This window comes from Cnephaeus nilssonii (assembly GCF_951640355.1).
Source record: "Cnephaeus nilssonii genome assembly, chromosome: 9".
Classification (NCBI taxonomy): domain Eukaryota; kingdom Metazoa; phylum Chordata; class Mammalia; order Chiroptera; family Vespertilionidae; genus Cnephaeus; species Cnephaeus nilssonii.
In genome coordinates, this window is record NC_137080.1 from 85,322,331 (window position 1) to 85,344,750 (window position 22,420).

The window sequence follows — 22,420 nt, forward strand, 5'->3', positions numbered from 1 at the left end:
GGGAGCATGCAGGAGGTAGCTGATTGATGTTTCTCTCTTTCTTTCTCTATTTCTCTCCCTTTCTCCCTCCCTCCATCTCTCTAAGCATGTACTTAGGTAAGGATTAAAAACAAATAAACAAAACAAAAATATTTTAAAACAAAGTTATGGTACATTTACACAATGGAATACTATGTGGCTGTGAGAAAGAAACAATTCTTACCCTTTGCAACAGCATGGATGGACCTGGAGATTATTATGCTAAGTGAAATAAGTTAGTCAGAGAAAGACAAATACCATATGATCTCACTTATATCTGGACTCTAATGAGCAAAATAAACTTATGAACAAAACAGAACCAGAGGCATGGAGCACTGAAACGGACTGAGGGATGTCAGAGGGGAGGGTGGTGGAGGGACTGGATAAAAGAAAGCGAAGATGCCCGGCAGGTGTGGCTCACTGGTTGAGTGTCGACATATGAACCAGGAGGTCACAGTTTGATTCCCAGTCAGGGCACCTGCCCCAGTTGCAGGCTCCATTACCAGTGTGGGCGTGTAAGAAGAGGCAGTTGATCAGTGATTTTCTCTCACCATTGATGTTTCTATCTCTCTCTCCCTCTCCCTTCCTCTCTGCAATTAATAAAAATATATTTTTTAAAAACATGATGGGATTAGCCAAAGAACATATATGTATAACCTATGATCACAGACAACAGTGTGATGAAGGCCAGGGGAGGAGAAGGGTCAGGGATTGGGAGGTGGACAAAGAGGAGGAAAATGGGGGATATCTGTACTAGTGTGAACAATAAAAAAAATTTTTTTAAAAATTAAACACCCAGAAATCACTACCAACACGGAACTCGAGTATTTTCTAAAAACAGTAGGTCAACTCTGTGTATTCCTTTCTTTAGAAAAGCCAGATAGCTACTAAAAGAATCATGATAACACTGCTTAGATTTATTGAGATGTCATCCATCTTCTCAAAGTTATATATAACTAGTTCTATATGCCAGTTTGTTTCTGTTTCTAGATTCTATTTTGTATATGAGGTGTTTCCAAACGAGATAATTAAACAGAGGGGGAAGAGTTCTATACTATATTATATAAATATCTAAAGGAAAAAGAAGTATGGGAACATTAAAAAAATCCAAACATTATAGTTTCTTAAATAACTGACAATACTTCCATATAAGCATATTAAAAAAACTTGCAACCTCCAAAGAAAGAATGTTAATGGTGACCAAAAGAAAAACCTAATACAAAAGAACATGAGAGCCCTGGTTGGATGGCCCAGTTGGTTGGAGCGTCATCCCATGCACCAGGAAGTTGCGGGTTTGATTCCCAGTCAGCACACATACCTAGGTTGTGGGTTCAATCCCTGGTCGGGGCGTGTAGAGGAGGCAACTGGTTGATGTTTCTCTCTCCCATCAATGTTATCGATGTTTCTCTTTCTCTCAAAATAAACAAACAAACAAACAAACAAACCTGTCCTGGGATAAGTATTTAAAAAAAGAAAAAAGAACGGTAGATACCAGAACCTTTGCTAGGATTTCATTCATTCTACACCTTTCGAAGAGTTGCCAATTAAAGAGGCGCTTGTTGGTCCAAATGGTAGCCATATAAATCATTCTTTTGGAGATGTGCCCGAAAGGAAATAAAACCATAGACAGAAAGGTGTTCACTTCAATGAACAACAACAAAAAAAAAAAAAAAAAGAAGAAGAAGAAGAAAGAAAAGAAAAAGGAGAGTGTTTCCTTTTAAAAATGTATCAGTTTATACATACCTGCATACATTTGAGTAATTCCAAAAAGGCATCAAATCCTTCTAGGAACTTCTGCCTGAGATCATCTGACCATTCAGTTGGTTTACTAATCAACACATACCTAAAAAAGAGAAAAATATCAATGAATATATAGATAAACGCTGACATTTTACAACTTGCAACTGGTTTGATAATTAAACAAAAACTTACTTGAGGTCTAAAATAAGGCTCTGAACTCTTCTAAATTTGAAGGCTTGTAAAGCAGTATATCGTTCAAACTGAAATCTACCCTGGGCATCTCGATGTCTCAAATGATCCATAAAAGTCTTAATGATAATGGTCAGCAGGTTTTCTTCTGTGATGAGCATCCGAGCCTAGAACAAAGTGTAACAGACCACATGGTAATCAAAACCTATTTACTAGGAATCTAAGAAAACGTCACCAACTTTGGTTAGAGTTTTCAGTTTAAAGCTTTTCAACATAACTAGAGTATAATAAAATAAATAATACATTACTGTGTATTTCTAAATAACAATTACTTACTCCATTTGCCACTTGTATGAAGCAACAATTATATCATGGAGAAAGATGCCAGAATGTTAGGAGACACATCCAAGGCTCATTATTCAAAGACAATTCAGGGTGGGGGCCTGAACTGGGCTGCAAATTTTCCTTAACCGAGGTATTTAGACACCTATAATGGTATGGTATAATTACTCTAGAATCCAGAGGTTTATTATCACAGATTCTGTAGAATTTAGTATCTATATATATAAAAGCCTAAGTGACTGTTACAACCGAACTACCAGAACAACCGGTCGCTATGACACACACTGACCACCAGGAGGCAAATGCTCAATGCAGGAGCTGCCCCCTGGTGGTCAGTGCGCTCCCACAGCCAACCTCCCCCACCAGCCAACCTCCTGCGTTCCCTGCCCCTGGCCAGCAGGCCCCGATTGCCTGATCATGGCTGGGCCCCGGACTGGGATGGAGAATCACGGGTGGGTGGTGGTGGACGTGACCCCTTTCCCAGGGGGGTCGGTGGCCAACATCCTGTGCCCCGACCCTCCCCCCAGCAGGCAGGCCCCATTCAGCCCGCCACCCACCAGCTGCCGTGGTGGCACGGCTGCGAGGGAAGGAGGAGGGGCGGAAGGTGGGGAACTGCATGGTGGCGGAGCGCCGATGATGGTGGTGTCGGCATCCAGCGCCCGTTCCTTCTGCATCTGGCCTGGTGACCATCACCTCCTCTCCCGACCCCACTGGGGGCTTCGGGCCCCAGACTGTGATGGAGAACTGGGGGTGGGTGGCAACAGATGCGGCCCCTTTCCCAGGGGGCTGAGGGCTGGCTCCCTCCTTGGGGCTGGTGGCCAACCTCCCATGCCCCATCCTTACCCCAGTCAGCAGGCCCCAATCGGCCCACTGCCTGCCCACTGCGGTGGTGGCATGGTGGAGTGGGAAGGAGGAAGGGGGAGGTGGGAACCACATGTTGGCAGGGCACTGACATTGGTGGCATCGGTGTCGGGTGTCTGTTCCTTCCTTGCCCGGCCCAATGACCGTTGCCTCCTCTACCAACCCCGCCGGGGCCTTTGGGCCCCAATTGGCCCTGATCACCGGCCAGGCCTAGGGACCCCACCTGTGTACGAATTTCATGCACCGGGCCTCTAGTGTGTATATAATAATAAATATTCATATACATATATATGTACATATATACGTTTATAATAGCTGGATTAAGTGTTCTAAGTGGATAAAAGTATGGATATGTATAATTATGTCTACCCCCCCACCAAGAATAGCATATTATAAATACTGTTCTACACTTCGTTATTTCACTTAATATATTTTAGAGATTGCCCCATATCAATTCATATAAATTCCTTTATTCTTTTTAACTATCACTAGGTATTATTTGGTATCATACTTTATTTAGCCAGGCCCTTATTGGTGAGACATTTGTTTTTCCCCAGTCTTACTTACTACAAACATACTACAATAAATATCTACTCTATATAGTTGAAAGAATATTTATAATTTCCTAAAAGTGGAATTACTGTGTTAAAGTGTATGTACATTATAACTTTTGACTGATATCACCAAACTATCCCCTCAAAGCTTACCAATATATGTTCATCTACAATGTGTGCTTTCCCCTCTTGCCCTCAATAACACAATGTAATTTCAAACACTTTGATGTCTATCATTCCAATGGTTTTAATTTACATATCTTACTATGAATAAGGTTAAAATTATTTTTTAACAATTTGCATTTCCTTTCTTGCTCCTCAGCAAGTTACAAAAGTCTAATATTACTTTGAATGCCACATATTACTCTGATATTAAAGATCATGGATTTCTCTGCACTTGTATATTTAACTATGTTCCAAGCTGTTATTGGTGCTAGGTGACTATTTAACTGGATCTTACATTAGCCAATGTCAGGTTTATTAGCAATATAGAAAGCTGCATCAGAAAGTAGGACCAAGGAAAAAAAAGCAGGACCAGCTCTGACCAGTGTGGCTCAGTTGGTTGGGTGTTGTCCCGTGCACTGAAAGGCTGCCAGTTCCATTTCTGGTCAGAGCACATGACGAGATTGTGGGCTAGATCCCCTGTAGGGGTGTGCAAAAGGCAGCCAATCAATGTTTTGATCTCACATTGATGTTTCTTTCTCCTTTCCTCTCTCTCTAAAAATCAATTAAAAAATCTAAAAAAAAAAAAAAAAAAAAGTAGGACCAAAAATGCAAAAGAAAAAAGTCTGAGACTATAGTGAAGTTGTATTCTAATGTAGAGATTAAATTCTAAGGTTATCAGATAAGGAGAAAATACATATAAATCAACAGGGATTAACTGTTGAAGACTGAGGTCAAGTTTGGAGGGGAGGTGTTAACAGATTAAGTAAAAAGATTTTCCTTTTTTTTTCATGCTATATTAGTTGATTTTGATGAAGAAGTTACGTGAGTATAATGCAATTTCGCTAATATAAGGGAAAACACTGTAGAGCCTGCTTACAAGATTTATAACAGGCAGTAAAAGGAAGTTTGGTGGAGTGACAACTTAATATTGGTGTAACGTAAATTTCACCAACTGAGGCACTTACTAGCAATTTCAGTTTCATATGAATGTTAAAAGAGATGGCTCATCCACTACATAGGTTTGGATTGGATTCTAACTTCTTTACTGTCTGTACTAAGGGACCACCCCATTAAAGTAGGGAATTTATTAAGGCATTTCTACTTCTAAAAAGATAACTAAAGAAAGTATGTATTTTCCAGGATACAACAGAAAAGAAAAACTTTAAGTGCTTGTCTGTATCACCTCATGCCTAGATTGTTGCTAACTTTTCAAGGTGATTTTCAACATTAAATATCTAACATTATATAGTTCTAACACTTCTTATCACACACCCTAAAACATACTTGATTTTTATATTGACAATTTCACTTTGCTTTTAAAAGACACATTACTGCTATTACCTTAATTACAGTTTTATTCATATTATGTAATTTATATTCAACTTTGTATTACAAGGCTCATTATGTATCTAATAGCATATTCAACATGGGCCAAATTCCTCCCAAAGACTCTAATAATGGTCTGTGCACACAGTTTTAGTTCAACTAAACATGACAGAGTATACAGGGATAATGCTGACTAATGAGGGCACATTTCATAAAATAAAATAAGTAAGATACTCTTACTTAGAGTATTAGTACCAGTTCTTGACCAAACTATTTAAAAATGAAGACTGTGCTACCTATAAGGTAATTCTGATTCAAAAGATACCAATAAATGGGATTCTATCACTGCTATAAAACATCTTATTAATATATAGGGCCAGATGTCTTTAACCAGGTGTGCATAAGAATTATTAACATTGCTTTTTCAAGAAATGATACATGTACTCTTCAGCTTCTAGGCATGATGAAGTGGGTTGAAGCTGACCACCATTTCTACCAAGAACTAGAAAAGGTCAATGAAAAGAAGAGTCTGGAGTCTGGCTGGTGTGGCTCAATGGTTGAGCACTGACCCATGAACCAAGAGGTTACTGGTTCAATTCCCAGTCAGGCTTGATCCCCAGTAGGGGGTGTGCAGGAGGCAGACAATCGAAGATGTTTCTTATCGGTATTGCTTTCTCTCTATCCCTCTCCCTGCTCTTCTCTCTAAAAACCAATAAAACGTATTTTTTAAAAAACTAAAGGGATGTTCTTACAACATTCTTAAAAAAAAAAAAAAGTTTAAAATTACTAGAGAGCTGCTGAGCCGACAAGGATTGCAGTGGATATAACCATGGAGAAGGGTGATGGCAGAGGAAGGTGAGCCAATAATTCTAAACTACTTTTCCCTCAATATTTGACTGCTCTGGGAGTGGAGCAAGATGGGATTGAAGATCCCAAGAGTGTGACAAAGCTGCTAACAACAGGGGGAAAAACCTGTTGAGATTTCAAAAACAACAGAAAGGTGGGAACCAAGTCCAACTTTCTTCCAGTTTTCCCCTTAAGACGTGCAAAATTCTGAAGCTAAGCAGGCTAGAAATGTAAGAAGAGAGAGCAGAAAGCCTAGTAGAGCAAAGCAGTGACGTGGCAGTCTTTTAAAAAAAAGTTTTATTACAACTTTTTAAAATAAATTGCATCCGCCGAGACCGGTTTGGCTCAGTGGATAGAGCGTCGGCCTGCAGACTCAAGGGTCCCAGGTTCGATTCCGGTCAAGGGCATGTACCTTGGTTGCGGGCACATCCCCAGTAGGGGGTGTGCAGGAGGCAGCTGATCGATGTTTCTCTCTCATCGATGTTTCTAACTCTCTATCTCTCTCTCTTCCTCTCTGTAAAAAAATCAATAAAATATATTAAAAAAAATAAATAAATAAAATAAATTGCATCCATTTTCTTTTTAAAAAAATATTTTTATTGGTTTAAGAGAGAAAGGGAGATAGAAACATCAATGATGAGAGAGAATCACTGATTGGCTGTCTCCTGCATGGCCCCTACTGGGGATCGAGACCACAACCCAGGCATGTGCCCTGACCGGGAATTGAACCATGATCTCCTGGTTCATAGGTCAACACTCAACCACTAAGCCACACCTGCCAGGCTTATGAAAAAAGTTTAATGTTGATATTACTAGGGGTGCCTCTCTCCACCCACCCCCCGCTTGCCCACCTCTTCCCACCTTGGCCTTCACAAAACTATTGTAGGTGTCCATGAAGTATGCATATATGATCTTAAACTAATCCCTTCACCTTCTTTATCCAGCCTCCTCCCCTCGGGCACTGGCCAGTCTGTTACATGTATCTGGTTTCATTTTGTTCATCAGTTTATTTTGTTCAGTAGATACCACATATTAGTGAGATCATATGGTATTTGTCTTTCTCTGACTGGCTTATTTCGCTCTCCAGGTCTCCGTCCACACTGTTGCAAAAGGTAAGAGCTCCTTTTTTTTTTTTTTTTTACAGCCACGCAGTATTCCATTGTGTAAATGTACCACAGGTTTGTTATCCACTCACTAGAGGCCCAATGCACAAAATTCATGCAAGAGTAGGCCCTTGCAGCCCCAGCTACCTCGTGGCCCCACCCCCTGCCCACTGGTCATTCTGGAAGGTTGTTCCACCATCCAGTCTAATTAGCATATTAGCTCTTTATTATATAGGATCTGCTGATGGGCACTTGGGTTATTTCCAGATCTTGGCTATTATAAATAAATAGAGGCCCGGTGCACAAAATTCGTGCACTGGGGTGGGGGGGGGTCCCTCAGTCCAGCCTGCCCCCTCTCACAGTCCAGGAGCCCTCAGGGGATGTCCTACTGATGGATTAGGCCTAAGCCAAGGTCTGGCCTCCCTCTGCGGGAAGTGACCGGGATGATCAGGCGAAGGCACCACCCCCATCACCCTGCTGCTGCTGCCACTGCCAGCTGCTGCAGCCACCAAGGTGTTTTCATCAACACGGACATCTAGTCCCTTCACCACGAAAAAAGGCATTTTCAAGATGTGTCTTTCATAGGATATGACACTTTTCTTTCTTTTTATCCTCACCTGAGGATATGTTTCCATTGATTTTTAGAGAGCTTGGAAGAGAGAGGGAAAGACAGAGAGAAACATCAATGTGAGAGGGACACTTCAATTGGTTGCCTCCTGCATGAGCCTTGACCTGGGCCCCGGCCAGGGAGGAGCCTGCAACCTAGGTACATGCCCTTGACCAGAATCGAACCCAGACCCTGTGGTCCACAGGCCAAGGCTCTATCCACTGAGCCAAAGCGGCTAGGACAGGATATGACATTTCTTAGCCCCTCCAGCAGCGGACCTTCGTTTTTTCCTCCAGGAGTGTGGTGGAAAAACCCTGTACCACCTTCTTGGATTCTTATTACCCAAGTTACCAAGAACATTGCAAGTGGCGGCGTACAGGGAGCTTATCCAATGAGCGGTCAGAAAAGGTGTTTCCTCTGCAGCTCACGTGCAGAGGCCCCCCCCCCGGTGTTTGTCTGCTGGGGTGGGGGTGTGCTCCGGCCTGCCCCCAGCCCCAGCCTCCCTGCGGCTGCTGGGGCTGGGGGCGGCATGCAGTCCCCTCCCGCCCATCTGTGTGCGCAGCTTCTCCTGAGCCAGAAGTGACGCCTTAAGGTGTCCTGGCTAATTTGCATATTATCCCCCCCCCCATATATATATGGATGCTGCTATAAATATAGGGATGCATACATTCATTTTAACTGGTGTTTCAGGATTCTTAGGATATATTCCCAGAAGTGGGATTGTTGGGTCAAAAGGCAGTTCCATTCTTAATTTTTTGAGGAACCTCCATACTGTTTTCCATAGTGGCTGTACCAGTCTACATTCCCAAATGTGGCACTCTTTCTATGCTGAGTAAACAGGACTAGAGTTCAGGACCTTATAGAAGGGAAGAACTCTAGTGAACACTCCAAGCTCTAAACTGGGGACCCTTAAAGGATTATGTTCCAAGGGCGAGAATAAATCAGAAATAAGAGTGTTGCCAAAACAACCTTGAGTCATGTCAATTCCTTACTGAACTAAGGTGATCAGCCTCACTCTACCTAACAACATTAAGGGGAACATTCTTGAGAGAAAGATATCATGCTGTGTGTATGATTTTTAAATAAACAATGTTTACTCAAAGGGCAATGAGAAAAAGAAAAAAAAAAGGCAATGAGAGCCCTGGCTGGTGTGGCTCAGTTGGCTGAGTGTTGTCACATGCACCAAAAGGCTGCTGGCTCGATTCCTGGCAAATGCCAGAGTTGTGGGCTCGATTCCCAGTAAGGGGAGGGGGAATGCAGGAGGAAGCACAATTGATGCTTTTCTCTCTCTCTCTTTCTTCCTCCCCCTTCCACTCTCTCTAAAATCAACAAAAACATATACTGAAAAAAGGCAACGAGAAAGAGAGAATGGGGCAGAAATCATATTTGAAGAGAGAATGGCTCCAAAATTTTGAAAAGTGGAAAGGCATCAGACTAGAGATTTAATATCTACAAATCACAGTATTTATAAATATAAAGAAAACCACATCTAGGTAAATCACAGTAAAACTGCTGAGATCTAAGATAAATGTCAGTAAAGCATTATTAGGTATTCCAAATGACTGTAAATGAAAAGGGGTAAATATTAATAAAAAAATCAAACAGTAGGAACAAAACTATAGATGACCACATATTCTCAATGATTTGAAAATAGCTATGATTTACATATTCAGGAAACTTAGGAAAAGATAGTTTCACCAGAAAACTGGAATGCATTTATATATTATACACACACACACACACACACACACACACACACACACACACACACAGACATTTTTTTTTTTACTGATTTCAGAGAGGAAGGGAGAGGAAGAGAGAGACAGAAATATCAATGATTAGAGAGAATCATCGATTGGCTGCCTCCTGAACATCCCCATACTGGGAACTGAGCCTGCAACTCGGGCATGTGCCCTTGGCTGGAATCAAACCTGGGACCCTTCAGTCCGCAGGCCGATGCTCTATGCACTGAGCAAAACCAGCTAGGGCTGAAATGCATTATTTATTTATTTATTTATTTATTAGAGGCCCGGTGCATGGATTTGTGTACTGGTGGGGTCCCTCACACTGGTGCATGATCAGGGCTGGGGAAGGACTGCGGGAGGGCTCCAGGGAATGTCTGGTCCGTTTCACCCAGTCCCACCAGCCTGTTTCACCCAGTCCTGATCGGCCAGACCCCAGCAGCAAGCTAACCTACTGGTCGGAGAGTCTGCCCCCTGGTGGTCAGTGCGCATCATAGCTACTGGTTGAATGGTCGAATGGTTGCTTAGGTAGGTAAGTAGCTGGTTAGATAGATAGGTAGGTGTGTAGATAGATTTTTGTTTTGTTTTGGAATGCATTTAAAAAATACACAACTTTCACTTTAGGGTTCAGGGAAGATGGAGTAGATGTACTTTTCTCTAGTACATTTTCCCACTAAGTACAACTAAAAACTCTGGACATTATATGCAAAAGTAACACCAAAGACTCTGAAAAGCAGTGGGTTCCTTGGATTCTGAGGTCCCCACTGGCTAGGGAACCTCAGAATCCAAGGAACGACATAGTAGAATTCTTTGTGAAGAAGCTGGCAATCTGCAAATGCCAATGGGAACAGACTTAAAAAATTTCTTTATAAAAATGCCCTGATAAAATCCTGCTCTCTCTAGCCACAGGAAAGGAATAACTTAACAAAACAAAACTTTCAGATAATAACTCCTCCACTCTAATCAACCACCACAGAAATAAATTGGGGCTCTATTCCCACTGACACCCGCAAAGGCAGAGTGGAGAATCTAGACTTTTACTTTTAAGAGGCAGAAATGTGGTGTTGACTACAATCAGGATGCATGTCATAACCTCCAGGGCAATGCTGCTCAAAATATGGTCCACAGATGAGCAGCCTAAAAACTGCTTGTTGCCAGTTGTGATGAGAAGTTGGCAACAAGATAAAATCAACTACTTATAACAGTTCAGTTGACATTATTTTTCATAGCAAGATTTTCTAAAACAATATTTTAAGAAGGAGAGAAAGGAAGGGGGGGGGGGATACATTGATTGGTTGCCTCCTGCATGCATTCCAGTTTTCTGGGGATCAAACCTGAAACCCAGGTATGTGCCCTTGACCTGAAATTGAACCTGAGACCCTTTGGTGTTTGGGCTGACCACTGAGCAACACTGGTTAGGGCCACAGCAAGATTTCTGCTGAAAACAGTAATGTGTGTTTCACATTCTGGTACAAACTGTTTATCTTTTCATAACTGACACTTTGAGTAAAACTTCTCTAGAGAGACCCTTAAAAGTATTAAATGAATGTACAAGTAACAAATTAATAAAAGGAAAAATAAAAAATAAATATTTAATCCAAAAGAAGGTTAAAAAGGAGAGAAAAAGAAACAAGATAGGCGGGTTAAACAGAAAAAAATCATCAGGTGGTAAATATAAATCCAAATATATGGGTAATTATATTAAGTGTGCAGAAAACTAAAATATTAAGTGTCAGATTAGATAAACAACAAAACCCAAATACATGCTTTTTATAAGCAATACAACTTAAATATAAGGGTACAGAAAAGTAAAAATATAACAATAGAAAATATACACTATGCAAACACTACCGAAAAGAAACTAGTTGATGCTATAATATCAGATAAATTAGACTTCAAGGCCAGAACTATGGTTTGAGATGAAAAGATATAATCTATATATATAATAAATATAAAAAGCCAGTGTCCCTAAAGACCGGAAACAAAACGACCTGTCGCCATGAGGTGGCACTGACCACTTCTCAGTCCCTCCCCCATCCTGCCTGTGAGCAGGGGTGGGGTGGGACTGGCGACTGGTGAGCAGGCTGAACTGCTGACCTCTTGGTCCCTCCCCTCGGCCCGCAGGCTCTAATGGATCAGTGATGGTGAACGGGGGGAATCGGGTGGGTGGCAGGAGGACCGGGCTGGCTATCAAGCTGTTGGGATCACCAGTTCATCCCCGGCTGCTCAAGGGATCAGGCCTGCGGGGAAGCGGGCGTCAGCAATTTCACCTCCATGTGCATACGCCGGGCCGGCCAATGATGGAACACGCTGCCCACTCAGGGCCACTCATACCGAGGCGGTTAGGTCGCGGGCGCACCAGGCAGCCTCCGTCAGCGCCTCAAGCCCCACCATCAGTGGCAGCGGTAGTAGTGGCAGTGGCGCCTGTGTGAGTGGCCCAAGCAGACAGCGCATTCCATCAGCTCTCCTGTGCCTGCTTTCCCGCAGGCCTGAGCAGCCAGGGATGAGCTGGTGAGCCCAACGGCCTGACAGCCTGGCAGCAGAGGCGGCGTTCGGCCTGGGGACCCTAGCCACACGATTTAATCGTGCGCTGGGCCTCTAGTATGTATATAAAAGGCTAATATGCAAAGTGACCCCTTGGGAGTTTGGTCACTCGCTAGGATGTGTGCTGACCATCAGGGGGTGGCGCGGAATGAAGGAAGGTCCCAGCCGGCAGCCAGCAGCTGGGGAAGGGAGGCCCCGGCCAGCAGCCGGCAGCCGGAAGGCCCTGATCGGCCCTGATCGCCAGCCAGGCCTAAGTACCCTAACCGTGCATGAATTTTGTGCACCGGGCCTCTAGCTCATATATAAAAGGCTCAATTTGGAAAGTATAATTCTAAATTTGTATACATTCAATCAATCATATTGCTTTAAGATATATGAAGCAAAAACTTAGAGAAGTAAAAGGAGAGAAATCAACAATCATTGTGGGAGATTATTAACATGCTTTGATAGTTCATAGAACAAGTAGTTAAAAAAAGTGAGTACATAAAAGACTTATACAATGAAAATGAACAAACTTGACCTAAGAGATATATATAAATACCGTGCCCAATAATAAGAGAATATTCATTGCTTTCCAGTCCACATTGAATATTTACCAAAGCTGACAACATTCTGGGTCATAAAATCAAGTCTCAACAAATTCCAAAGGACAAGAATCAGAGTATGTTCTCTGACCACAGTGAAATTAAGTTACAAAATTATTAGAAAATGCCCAAATGTTTCAAAATTTAGCAATATACTTCTAAAAAGAATAATCACAAAGAAGAAAAAAAGTAGGTTAAAGAAGAAATCATGATGGAACTTGGTTTTATGAACTAAATAATAAAAATATGACATAAAATTGTGGGATGCAGCTCAAAAAATTGTTTAGATAGAAACTTAAGCCCTAAGTGCTTATCAGAAAAGAAAGGCTGAAAAAGTCAATGATTTAAATATCTCAAGAAATAACAAAAAGAATGGTAGTCACCCTGAAAAGCAAAATTTTTTCTCGGAAAGCTTTTAATATTTCACCATTACATAAAATGTTTCCTTTGGATTTTTACTTTTTGTTTTGGCTTTAGATCCTTTACCACATTAAAAATTTTCTCTTTTATTCCTAGTTTGCTATGAGGTATTTTTATTTGTCTTAATTCATAAATAAGTGTTTAATTTTCATGAATTCAGGAAAAGCATTTAATACGATTTTTCCCTCCTCTTTTGTTTGTTAAATAAGGTGAATTATGTCAATTGATTTTTTTCAAATGTTATACTACTCCTGGTTGTGATGTATTATCGTTTAAAAAAATATTACTTGATTCAATTTGTGTGATCTCATTTGTGGTAATTAGACGGTAATTTTCTTTTCTTATAATTGCCATGTTGGGTTTTGGTATAAAGATTACACAGGACTCAATTAAATTGGCAAGTACATTCTCTTTCTTTGTCTTCAGAAAAACTTACGTAAGACAGATGTTATTTCTTTCTTAAATATTTAGAAGTATTCCCCAGTGCAGCCATTTTAGCCTAGGGGTTTCTTTATAAGAAGATTTTTATACTAATTAAAAATTTCAATTTCTTGTTTTTTCTTTTCATAACTTGTGTTTTTTCCCTGGGAATTTCTCATTTCATCTAAATTTCTAATTTTATTAATTTGGTCCTCATATTATTTTATTTTCTATTCAGTATCTTTAAGATCTACAGTTTTGTTTAAATTTTAAAATTTTCTGTTTTTCTTATTAGTCTTAATAGAGATCTATCCCTCTTTTCTGGTCTTTTCAAAGTACCAACTTTTGGTTGTGTTGATTTTTCTCTTTTGAACATTTACTTTGTTTTATTAATTTCTGCTCCTTATTATTTTCCCTTTTCTACTTTCTTTCTTCTTTTTTTGTCATTGTTGATTCTATTGCCGTATCTTAATAAGGGGAAGGGACTTCTCAAAATGTAAGATTATATACACAAGCTGTCTGTTTCTAATGGATAAATTTGTCAGACCAATCAGCTTAATTTTAACTCCTCAGTTCAAAACCTCAGGTAAGTACTATGAGATAGTACAGATGAAGGTAAATTACTTTTCCCCTCCAGATTACATATTTGAGGCTATGTTCTAGTATGGTTGAAGGTATCTGAAGTCTGATCACCCATTAATAGAATATTATTCTATTCAGGAATATATAGATCTTAGTTCTCTATTATTTTAAGGCTTTATTTTTAGTAATGGAAAGCAAAAAAGTTCTTCTTAGTCTTTCAGTACTTACAAGTGAAGGAACTGTGAATATCTGAACCGAGAGGTCTGCGACTGAAAACTCTCTGTCGTGGTCATCTGTCACATAATCACTCTGCAAACGCTCATAGTTCTATTAAGAAGGCAAAAAAAGGCAAGGAGTGCCAGCTATCAGTTACAAAGGAAAGGCAAGCACTACTCACCAGAGTAGGTGCGGTGAAGAACTGGACAGACAGAGCAGTCACGGACACTGCTCGCTCGTGATCATCCTCCATAAAATCTCTCTGCAACTGCTGGTAATTCTAAACAACAAGGGGGAGATTCACCTCTAATCCACATTGACCAAATGGTTAAGGAGAATAATGAAAAATCAGTGCGGGAGGTGTCAATGAGATAACACGCACTGACACATAAGAGTGATAACTGGAATAATTTCTACTAAATAAAGTATGTATAAATATTGACTCACTGGACAATCCGTTAAAACACAAATGGCAGTTTATGAGCTGAAATAGGAGTAACATCCTGGGATGTAGTGGAGCTACACCATAGTGCTTAGCACCATCACTGATAAAACCAGACTGTATTATTTCTGGATGTATATCAGAATCACCTGATGGCTCTTTCAAAGTAAAAATGCTTGGGCCCCATTCTTGGTGAATCTGCTTTAGCAGATTTGAGAATAGAACACAAACACATATATTTTGAAAAAACTTCCCAATGATTCTTACACACTTCCTTGGTTAAGAACTCCTAATTTAGATAAATAATAAAAAGAAATAGCCATTAGCTTAATCACATGCTGTTAAAAAGAACAGAATTCAACAATATCAACAATCTTGAGTTCATGATTTTTAAATCACATCCATATATACACATGGTTTCAACTAAGATGAGCTCTTCCTTGTATAAAATTTAATAGAAATAATACCATAATTCACAATGGGATAGGTTTAAATTTTCATTTATCGTTTCATATCATATATATCATACATATTCATGATATTCACATTACCATGGCAGACAATGAACAAGAAAAGCCTCACTGAATTTTATTCTATTAATAAAAGATAAAAAGATCATTTATGAAGTTTCTTAGAATTTAAAAGCAACACACTGACATATTACTTTAGCTGCTAATTTTATAAAGGCTAGATATAATCATGGGCAATAGTTACTCTGTATACAACCTGATGATTTTGTTAATCTTCAAGTCTGAGAAACAACTTACCTTTGCAAATCGAACAGCAAACAATTTCTTGTATTTCAAATCCATAAGTAGACTGCTCATGAACAACTGATGATACACACTCCTAGCACCTTTTACAAAGGGAGCAGATGTAAGAGAAGGATATATAAAACAAACCAAAAATTACATTCCCCAAGTTTTATATGGACAACTGTATTTTAAATCTCAAGAGCAAAACTACATGTGTTCCTTACTGTAAAATATTTATAACCTGCTTCTTTAAAAAAAAAAAATCGGTTTTTCTAAATATAGTTTCTAACAAAATATAAAGGTTATTTAATTTGGGTCATGGACCCCAGAATCTGTTTGTTTTTTCCCCAAAGAATAAGACTGCATATGCTAATTTGAAAAACCATACTTAAGAAAACTTAACATCCCAGTTACCTATATAGGTTCCCCTATACCTTAAAAGTAGTTAAGAGACTCACCTTTCCACAATTTGGAATCACTGAGCATCAATCTATCCACAAGAGAAGAATTTTCACCATCTGGCTCTTCTTGTAAACCAACTTGACATAAAATTCGGCGAAGACCATCTTAAATAGGAAGAAAAGTAGTTATGAAATAGTAACTTCCAATATTAAACTAAAATTTTAGTAAAAACGTTCAAATAAATCTATGGAGTTTTACATGTTTGTACTAAAGGTCAAGCTAAATCAGAAAAAGTGAACATATTAATGATTTTATTAACATTTTCATAAAAAGGAGAAAAATTCCAAATCTTGCATTATACATAAATTCTTATTCAGGAACATCAAAATATATGCCTATCAGAAAGGCAATGACCTCTTATGCTGTAAAGAATTTAAAGAGCAACTCAGCTGGGGTTGCTAAGTGGTTGGAACGTCATCCTGTGCACTGAAGGGTCTCATGTTTGATTCCCAGTCAAGGGCATGTACTTGGGTTGCAGGTTCCATCCCTAGCCCCAGGGCCCATGCAGGAGGCAAACAATTGATATATCTCTCTCACATCAATGTTTCTCTCTCTCTCCAAATCCCCTCCCTCCCTCCTTTCCACTCTCTCTAAAAATCAATGGAAAAAATATCTTCGGGTGAGGATTAACAACAACTAAAGAATTTAAAGAGCAAAGAATAAAAACAAAAACAACAACAACCCACTGAAATAATCACAGTTCTTCAAATACCAATGTTAATTAAATCGTATTATAGCAAAATTGTATTACCATTTAAAAGAAGGCATGACTTCAGTGCTGTAATATATACCAGTTCTTTTTATTAATGCCATACAAAATGTTCATCATTAAACAAAAATTCACTGTGTCTGTGTACCTATCTATGTGGACCTACTATGTGAGAAAACCTGGAAAACAAATTCCTACATCCTCTAAATACTAAACTTAAAAAAAAAAAAAAGTTGCTCAAATCCTATTAATAAAAGCCTATGTGGTCATCACGCCGTGACGCCCTCACACCGCAACAAGTGATCACCAGGAGGCTACGTGTGCAGCGGGAGCATGCGAGTGGGCGGGGCTGCGTGCGCATGGGCTTGATGCTGCATGCTTGGCGCGGAGGTGGGTCCTGCAGCTCCCCTTGGCGAGGCCTGGGGATCCCATGGCTCCGCGTGGCGCAGAGGCGGGGCCCGCTGCTGTGCGAGGCGAGGCCTGGGCTTCCCGTGGCTCCAGCCTACCTCTTTGGGGCAATCCATTGAGGAGCCCTGAATGGGTGGGTGGGGCCTACCTCTTTGGGGCGATCAATCGCGGGGCTCCCACACTGTGAGAGGACACAGGCCAGGCTGGGGGACCCCCCCACCTCAAGTGCACGAATTTCGTGTGCCGGGCCTCTAGTATTGATATAAGCATTAACATAACCAAAACTTTAATACCTTTTTGTTTCATATTTTATAATTAAAATTACTATTTTCAGAATTCTACAAGCATGCAAATAATTAGAAAAAATAGAATAATTTTTATTATAGCACCTACTTGGCATACAGGTACCCAATGCAAAACATCAAAACTTAAGAAATGAGGGTAAGAGCTCCGGTCAGGTAGCTCAGTTGATTGGAGCATCATCCCATGCACTAAAAGGCTGAGGGTTCGATTCCCAGTCAGGGCACATACAGAAGGCAACTGATCGATGTTTCCCTCTCAATTTGATGTTCCTCTTTCTCTCTCCCTTCTAAAATCAATAAACATAAGCCCACCCGGCATGGCTCAGTGGTTAAGCATCGATCTATGAACCAGGAGGTCACAGTTCAATTCCGTTCAGGGTACATGCCCAAGTTGTGGGCACAATACCCAGTGGGGGCCTGTAGGAGGCAGCCAATCAATGATTCTCTCTCATCATTGATGTTTCTCTCTCCAACCTTCCTCTCTGAAATCAATAAAAGTATAAAAAATAAAAAATGAAATCAATAAACATATCCTCAGGTGAGAATTAAAAAAAAATGAGGGTAAGAAAAAGAATTGGAAAGATATTTATAAGTCAAGCAAACATGTTCTCTTAAATATCCACATCTTGTTTTTTTACCTATCAGTTCAGTGTGGCAATGGTCTTTCAAACAGCATTTCAATACATGTTTCAGAAATTTTCTTTATAGTAATACATATCAGAATGTCACTTATCCAAACCTCCTCTCTTGCCTGAAGAACAGTATATAGATAGCTCCCATCTATTCCTGTTTTACTCTTTAATGTTATACACCAAACTTGTATTTTTGACATTGGACAGAGGGCTCTAATTCTGTTACCATTACATTAAAAAGATTATCTAATTTGTATACTGTGTAAAAACAAAAAACTAAATTAGTAACTTCAAATTTGCAAATTTTTACAGTTGCAAATTACTGGTAACCAAAAGTTGCAGGAGTCAAAACAAAAATATCAAGATTGGTGTATTATCCTTTAAACTGCTAACTATTTAGGTTTTATTTACAGTATCATTTTCCAGTTTGCTAAGTGAAAGAGTTCCACAGGTACTCCTTTAAAAAAAAAAAAAAGGTTCTTATATCAAATTGTGAGACTTAGATTTCATTAGCATATTAAAGTCATTTATAATTGTTAAAACACATGTATCCTGTGTTAATTTGAACACAAAATCCTTTGCATGCATATAAAAAGAATCCTGTGGATCAAAATTTGGGAAACAAAGGTTTTTATGTGCATACAGATATTCCGAGATGGTATTTTAAAATGTGAAATTAAAGCAAAAAGTTCTTTCACTTGATATTTTTTTCAAAAGTTTTGCAAGGGCATATGAGCTCATTTTTCAGTCAAGTAGCACCAGATTTTATGAACCTACCTGAATATCCAATAATGCTTCCCAGCCAAGACAAAAGTTTCAAACCAAAATTCTGATGCGCGACAATAGACGAATGCATAACTTGAACTTTAAGTGGCTTTGTCTGTCTACTGGTATTTCTCTTAAAAAGAAATGGCAGGATGAAAAAACAAACTTAAAAAAGCTATTTTATAAGAAAAAAGTTAATATTTTTATTTCATATAACTACAAACTGTTATTTTATTTTGTTTATATTAACCATCCTAATGGGTATGAAGTGGTATCTCATTGTGGTTTTTATTTGCATTTCCGTAAGGATTGGTAATGTTGAGCACGTTTTCATGTGCTTATTGGCAATTTGTATATCTTTTTTGTGGACATGTCTCTTTAGTCCATCACAACTTTTTATTTAACATGTCCCCCTTCACTTCTGTTTAAACCATTTCTAGCCTCCCATTTAATCCCATCTCCATAACCCACATCAATACAGTAGATCTTTGCAAAGTTTCTCCATCTATACAAATTACATATGTATACATTAAAAAAGATGTTTGATTTATAAAACTGGAATACTATATATACTCTTGTGCATCTTAGTGTTAACTGTTATTTTTGGTTAATGACTCAATATTCTGTGGTGTGGATTTATTCAAACATCCTCTAGAGAAGGGCAATCATATTCCATGTGTTTTCAGTCTTCCGTGAATACAAAAAAAGCAGTACTAAAGATCTGTGTACACACACTTACTGGTACTTATATTCTATGGGATAAATTGCTAGAAGTAAAACTTTAATAGATGCTACACTGTTTTCCAAAAATGCTGTTGCAATTTCTTTTTATACAAGTATTCCTATTCTCTGCATCTCTGCCAGCAAGATATTTTATCACACTAACTTCTCCATTCTGTTGGGTATGAAATCTCCCTGTCATTTCACTGATTACTGTTGCGTTTGGGTCTCGTTTCATATATATAGACCACCTACATTTTCTCTGTTGTGATTACTTTTTTGTATCTTATTACCTTTTTTCTATCTTATTTATTCCCTACTTGATAATCTATAAGTGCTGTTTATCATAAACATGAAATGTCTACCCTATTTTAGAAATAATTTTTCTAAATCTACTATTTATTTACTGATTTTGTTTATGAAATATTTTGCAATGCATTTTTTTAAAATGTATTTTTATTGATTTCAGAGAGGAAGGGAGAGGGAGAGAGAGATGGAAACACCAATGATGAGACAGAATCATTGACCGGCTGCCTCCTGCACACCCCTACTGAGGATTGAGCCTGCAACCCGGGCATGTGCTCTTGATGGAATCAAACCCGGGATCCTTCGTCCACAGGCTGATGCTCTATCCACTGTACCAAACTGGCCAGGGCTGCAATGCAATTTTTTTATGTAGTAAAAATAAAATGTTTCTTTTCTAACTCCATTGGGTTCTAGTCTTAGTTAAGATGATCTCTTTTGCCCTAGCTAGTTTGGCTCATTGGATGGAGGATTGGCCTGCAGACTGAATTGTCCCGGGCTCGATTCTGGTCAAGGGCACATGCCCAGGTTGTGGGCTCGATCCCCAGTATGGGGCATGCAGGAGGCAGCCGAACAATGATTCTCTCTCATCATTGACGTTTCTATCTCTCTCTCCCTCTCCCTTCCTCTCTGAAATCAGTAAAAATAAAATTTTAAAAAAAAAAAGCTCTCCTTCTCCCTTAAAATGTACCTAGGGTTTTCTAGATTTTCCTCATATCAGTATCTATTTCTGGACTTTCTATTTTATATTATGAATGTATCTATGCAAACACCTCCAGCGATTACAAGCACTAATATTTAAAAAAAATATTTAGAAGATTAAGTATAAAGGTATGCATGAGAAAATGAATTCACAGAAATAATTATCTCCCGGGAAAAAGTAAGGGGAATGGGATTAAGGAATAAGACAGGGGCCACTATACTATTTTATTTAAAATAAGTATAAAAAATGTATATAATGTGGACACACAGGTGTTCATCATATTATCTCTATTTTTATCTATATATTAAAAACATTTCACAATATATAAAATTATTTTTAAAAAGGAGCTTTACATAAAATGCAGTTACATGGAATAGTTAAAAATAATAAATGCTAACTTTTAAAAAATTTAAATGTGGGGATGCTTTCTTTTCGAGAAATAATACATGTAATAAATGCTATTAAGATATGCAGCATACCTTGCTATAAGGTACCAAGAAACAACTTCCCTTGAATTCTAATCTTGGTGCTAAAGGCCAGTTTAATTCTTAAAAAGTAACGTGAAACCCTATCAAAAACAAAACAAGACAAAAAGCAAAAAACTTTCTAGAGATGTCGATGTCTCTGATGAAATAAGAAGGCAGAATATATATATCATCTAAACATTCATTTTCTATATTAATATTACACAGCTTTAAAAAATTAAATAAAGCAATAATGCAATGCTCAAGAAACTTATCCTCAAACGTAATTTTTGGCTGATGTTGGCTTTACATTAATAAAGGCAGAAAAATGTTTTCATAAATGCCAAAATATGAAACTAGTCTTAAACTAATAAAAAGATAATAGTGTAGACATGTCTTAAAATTACTTACCACAATTACTGATTTTGCCTGCTCACAATATGGAAAATCTCCATATCGAACAGACCTACGTCCCTATAAACAAAGATATTTACAATTAACTTGTGAAAATATTATATTCAGTATTAATAACTTTTGAACCAGGAAACAAATAAACATATTTGAGCATACAACAACTCTGGTCAAATTTTAATATTTATAACATTTATTCTATTCATTGATAAAAAGTAAATGAAAATACTGTTTAAAGTATTACATGTATCTTTTTATCCCCGATTGATCGCACCCACCCCTATCCCTGAGGGCAAGCCCCCACGCCCCAGTGTCTGTGTCCATTGGTTACACTAATATGCATGCATACAAGTCCTTTGGTTGATCTCTAACCCCCCTATCCCAACATTTTCAAGGCATTAATAAATATATTTTCTTGAATAAAACAACATTTATTCTTTCAGGCTGCTATAATTTCTTCCTTTTTTAAACCGGCTTTAAGAAAACAGTTTATTTAGGATCATGGAGGCAAATATTGTTAGTGTTTCTCTCTGGAGATATAGAATAGTGCTTGGGTTTCTGTAATTTTTATTTTCATAACTAAAGATTTTGAATCACTGGGTAGAACAAGGATAACTATATCTACGTATATTTTCTCCTAAACTTCTTATCTGACAATAATTTATAGTTATACCCAACATATATTTGGGCCAATATTTAAATGAAATTTAAAAAATAGCTTACACTTATATACCTAATTCTATATAACTTACCTGTGTAAAAGTTCTATTTTATTATGTGACATCAATTTAATAAAATTACTTACATCTCGATCTACTGTAGTTGCAAAGCCAATGGCTTCTTTTTGTGTACAGTTAACAGCTTTCTGAAGAGTATAAATAACTTGTTCGTAGGTATGAACCTCATCATTAAACAGCATGCAATAGTAGGTGTCAGTCTTCTCTCTGTGGGATCAAATATTAATGATATATTATCTATTTGCATATTCCTTGCTCTAGGCTAATTTACAAAGAGTATACTTTGTTCTAGGGAATGTGCTAGGTACTAACTATACCAAAGTCATCCATGGTCCCCATGCTCTATGA

General features: G+C 38.5%; 1 protein-coding gene across 7 annotated transcripts in view; it reads right to left on the reverse strand.

Moving 5' to 3' along the window:
• The window catches only part of UBR2 (ubiquitin protein ligase E3 component n-recognin 2), a 132,923-nt gene that overhangs the window by 57,144 nt on the left and 53,359 nt on the right, over nucleotides 1-22,420 (reverse strand). For 5 of the 7 annotated variants that reach the window (XR_013813987.1, XM_079780559.1, XM_079780557.1 and 2 more), the window contains exons 6-13: nucleotides 22,141-22,279; nucleotides 21,336-21,398; nucleotides 18,747-18,867; nucleotides 15,915-16,022; nucleotides 15,469-15,557; nucleotides 14,272-14,370; nucleotides 1,951-2,114; nucleotides 1,762-1,861 (exon numbers count right to left, since the gene is read on the reverse strand). Coding sequence is in view for 6 of the 7 variants with exons in the window: in XM_079780559.1 (XP_079636685.1) it covers nucleotides 1,762-1,861; nucleotides 1,951-2,114; nucleotides 14,272-14,370; nucleotides 15,469-15,557; nucleotides 15,915-16,022; nucleotides 18,747-18,867; nucleotides 21,336-21,398; nucleotides 22,141-22,279 (883 nt within the window). In the remaining variant the exon portion in view is untranslated. Of the gene's footprint in view, nucleotides 1-1,761; nucleotides 1,862-1,950; nucleotides 2,115-14,271; nucleotides 14,371-14,440; nucleotides 14,540-15,468; nucleotides 15,558-15,914; nucleotides 16,023-18,746; nucleotides 18,868-21,335; nucleotides 21,399-22,140; nucleotides 22,280-22,420 lie in introns of all 7 variants that reach the window. The other 2 variants (XM_079780560.1, XM_079780558.1) reach the window with 1 other exon arrangement.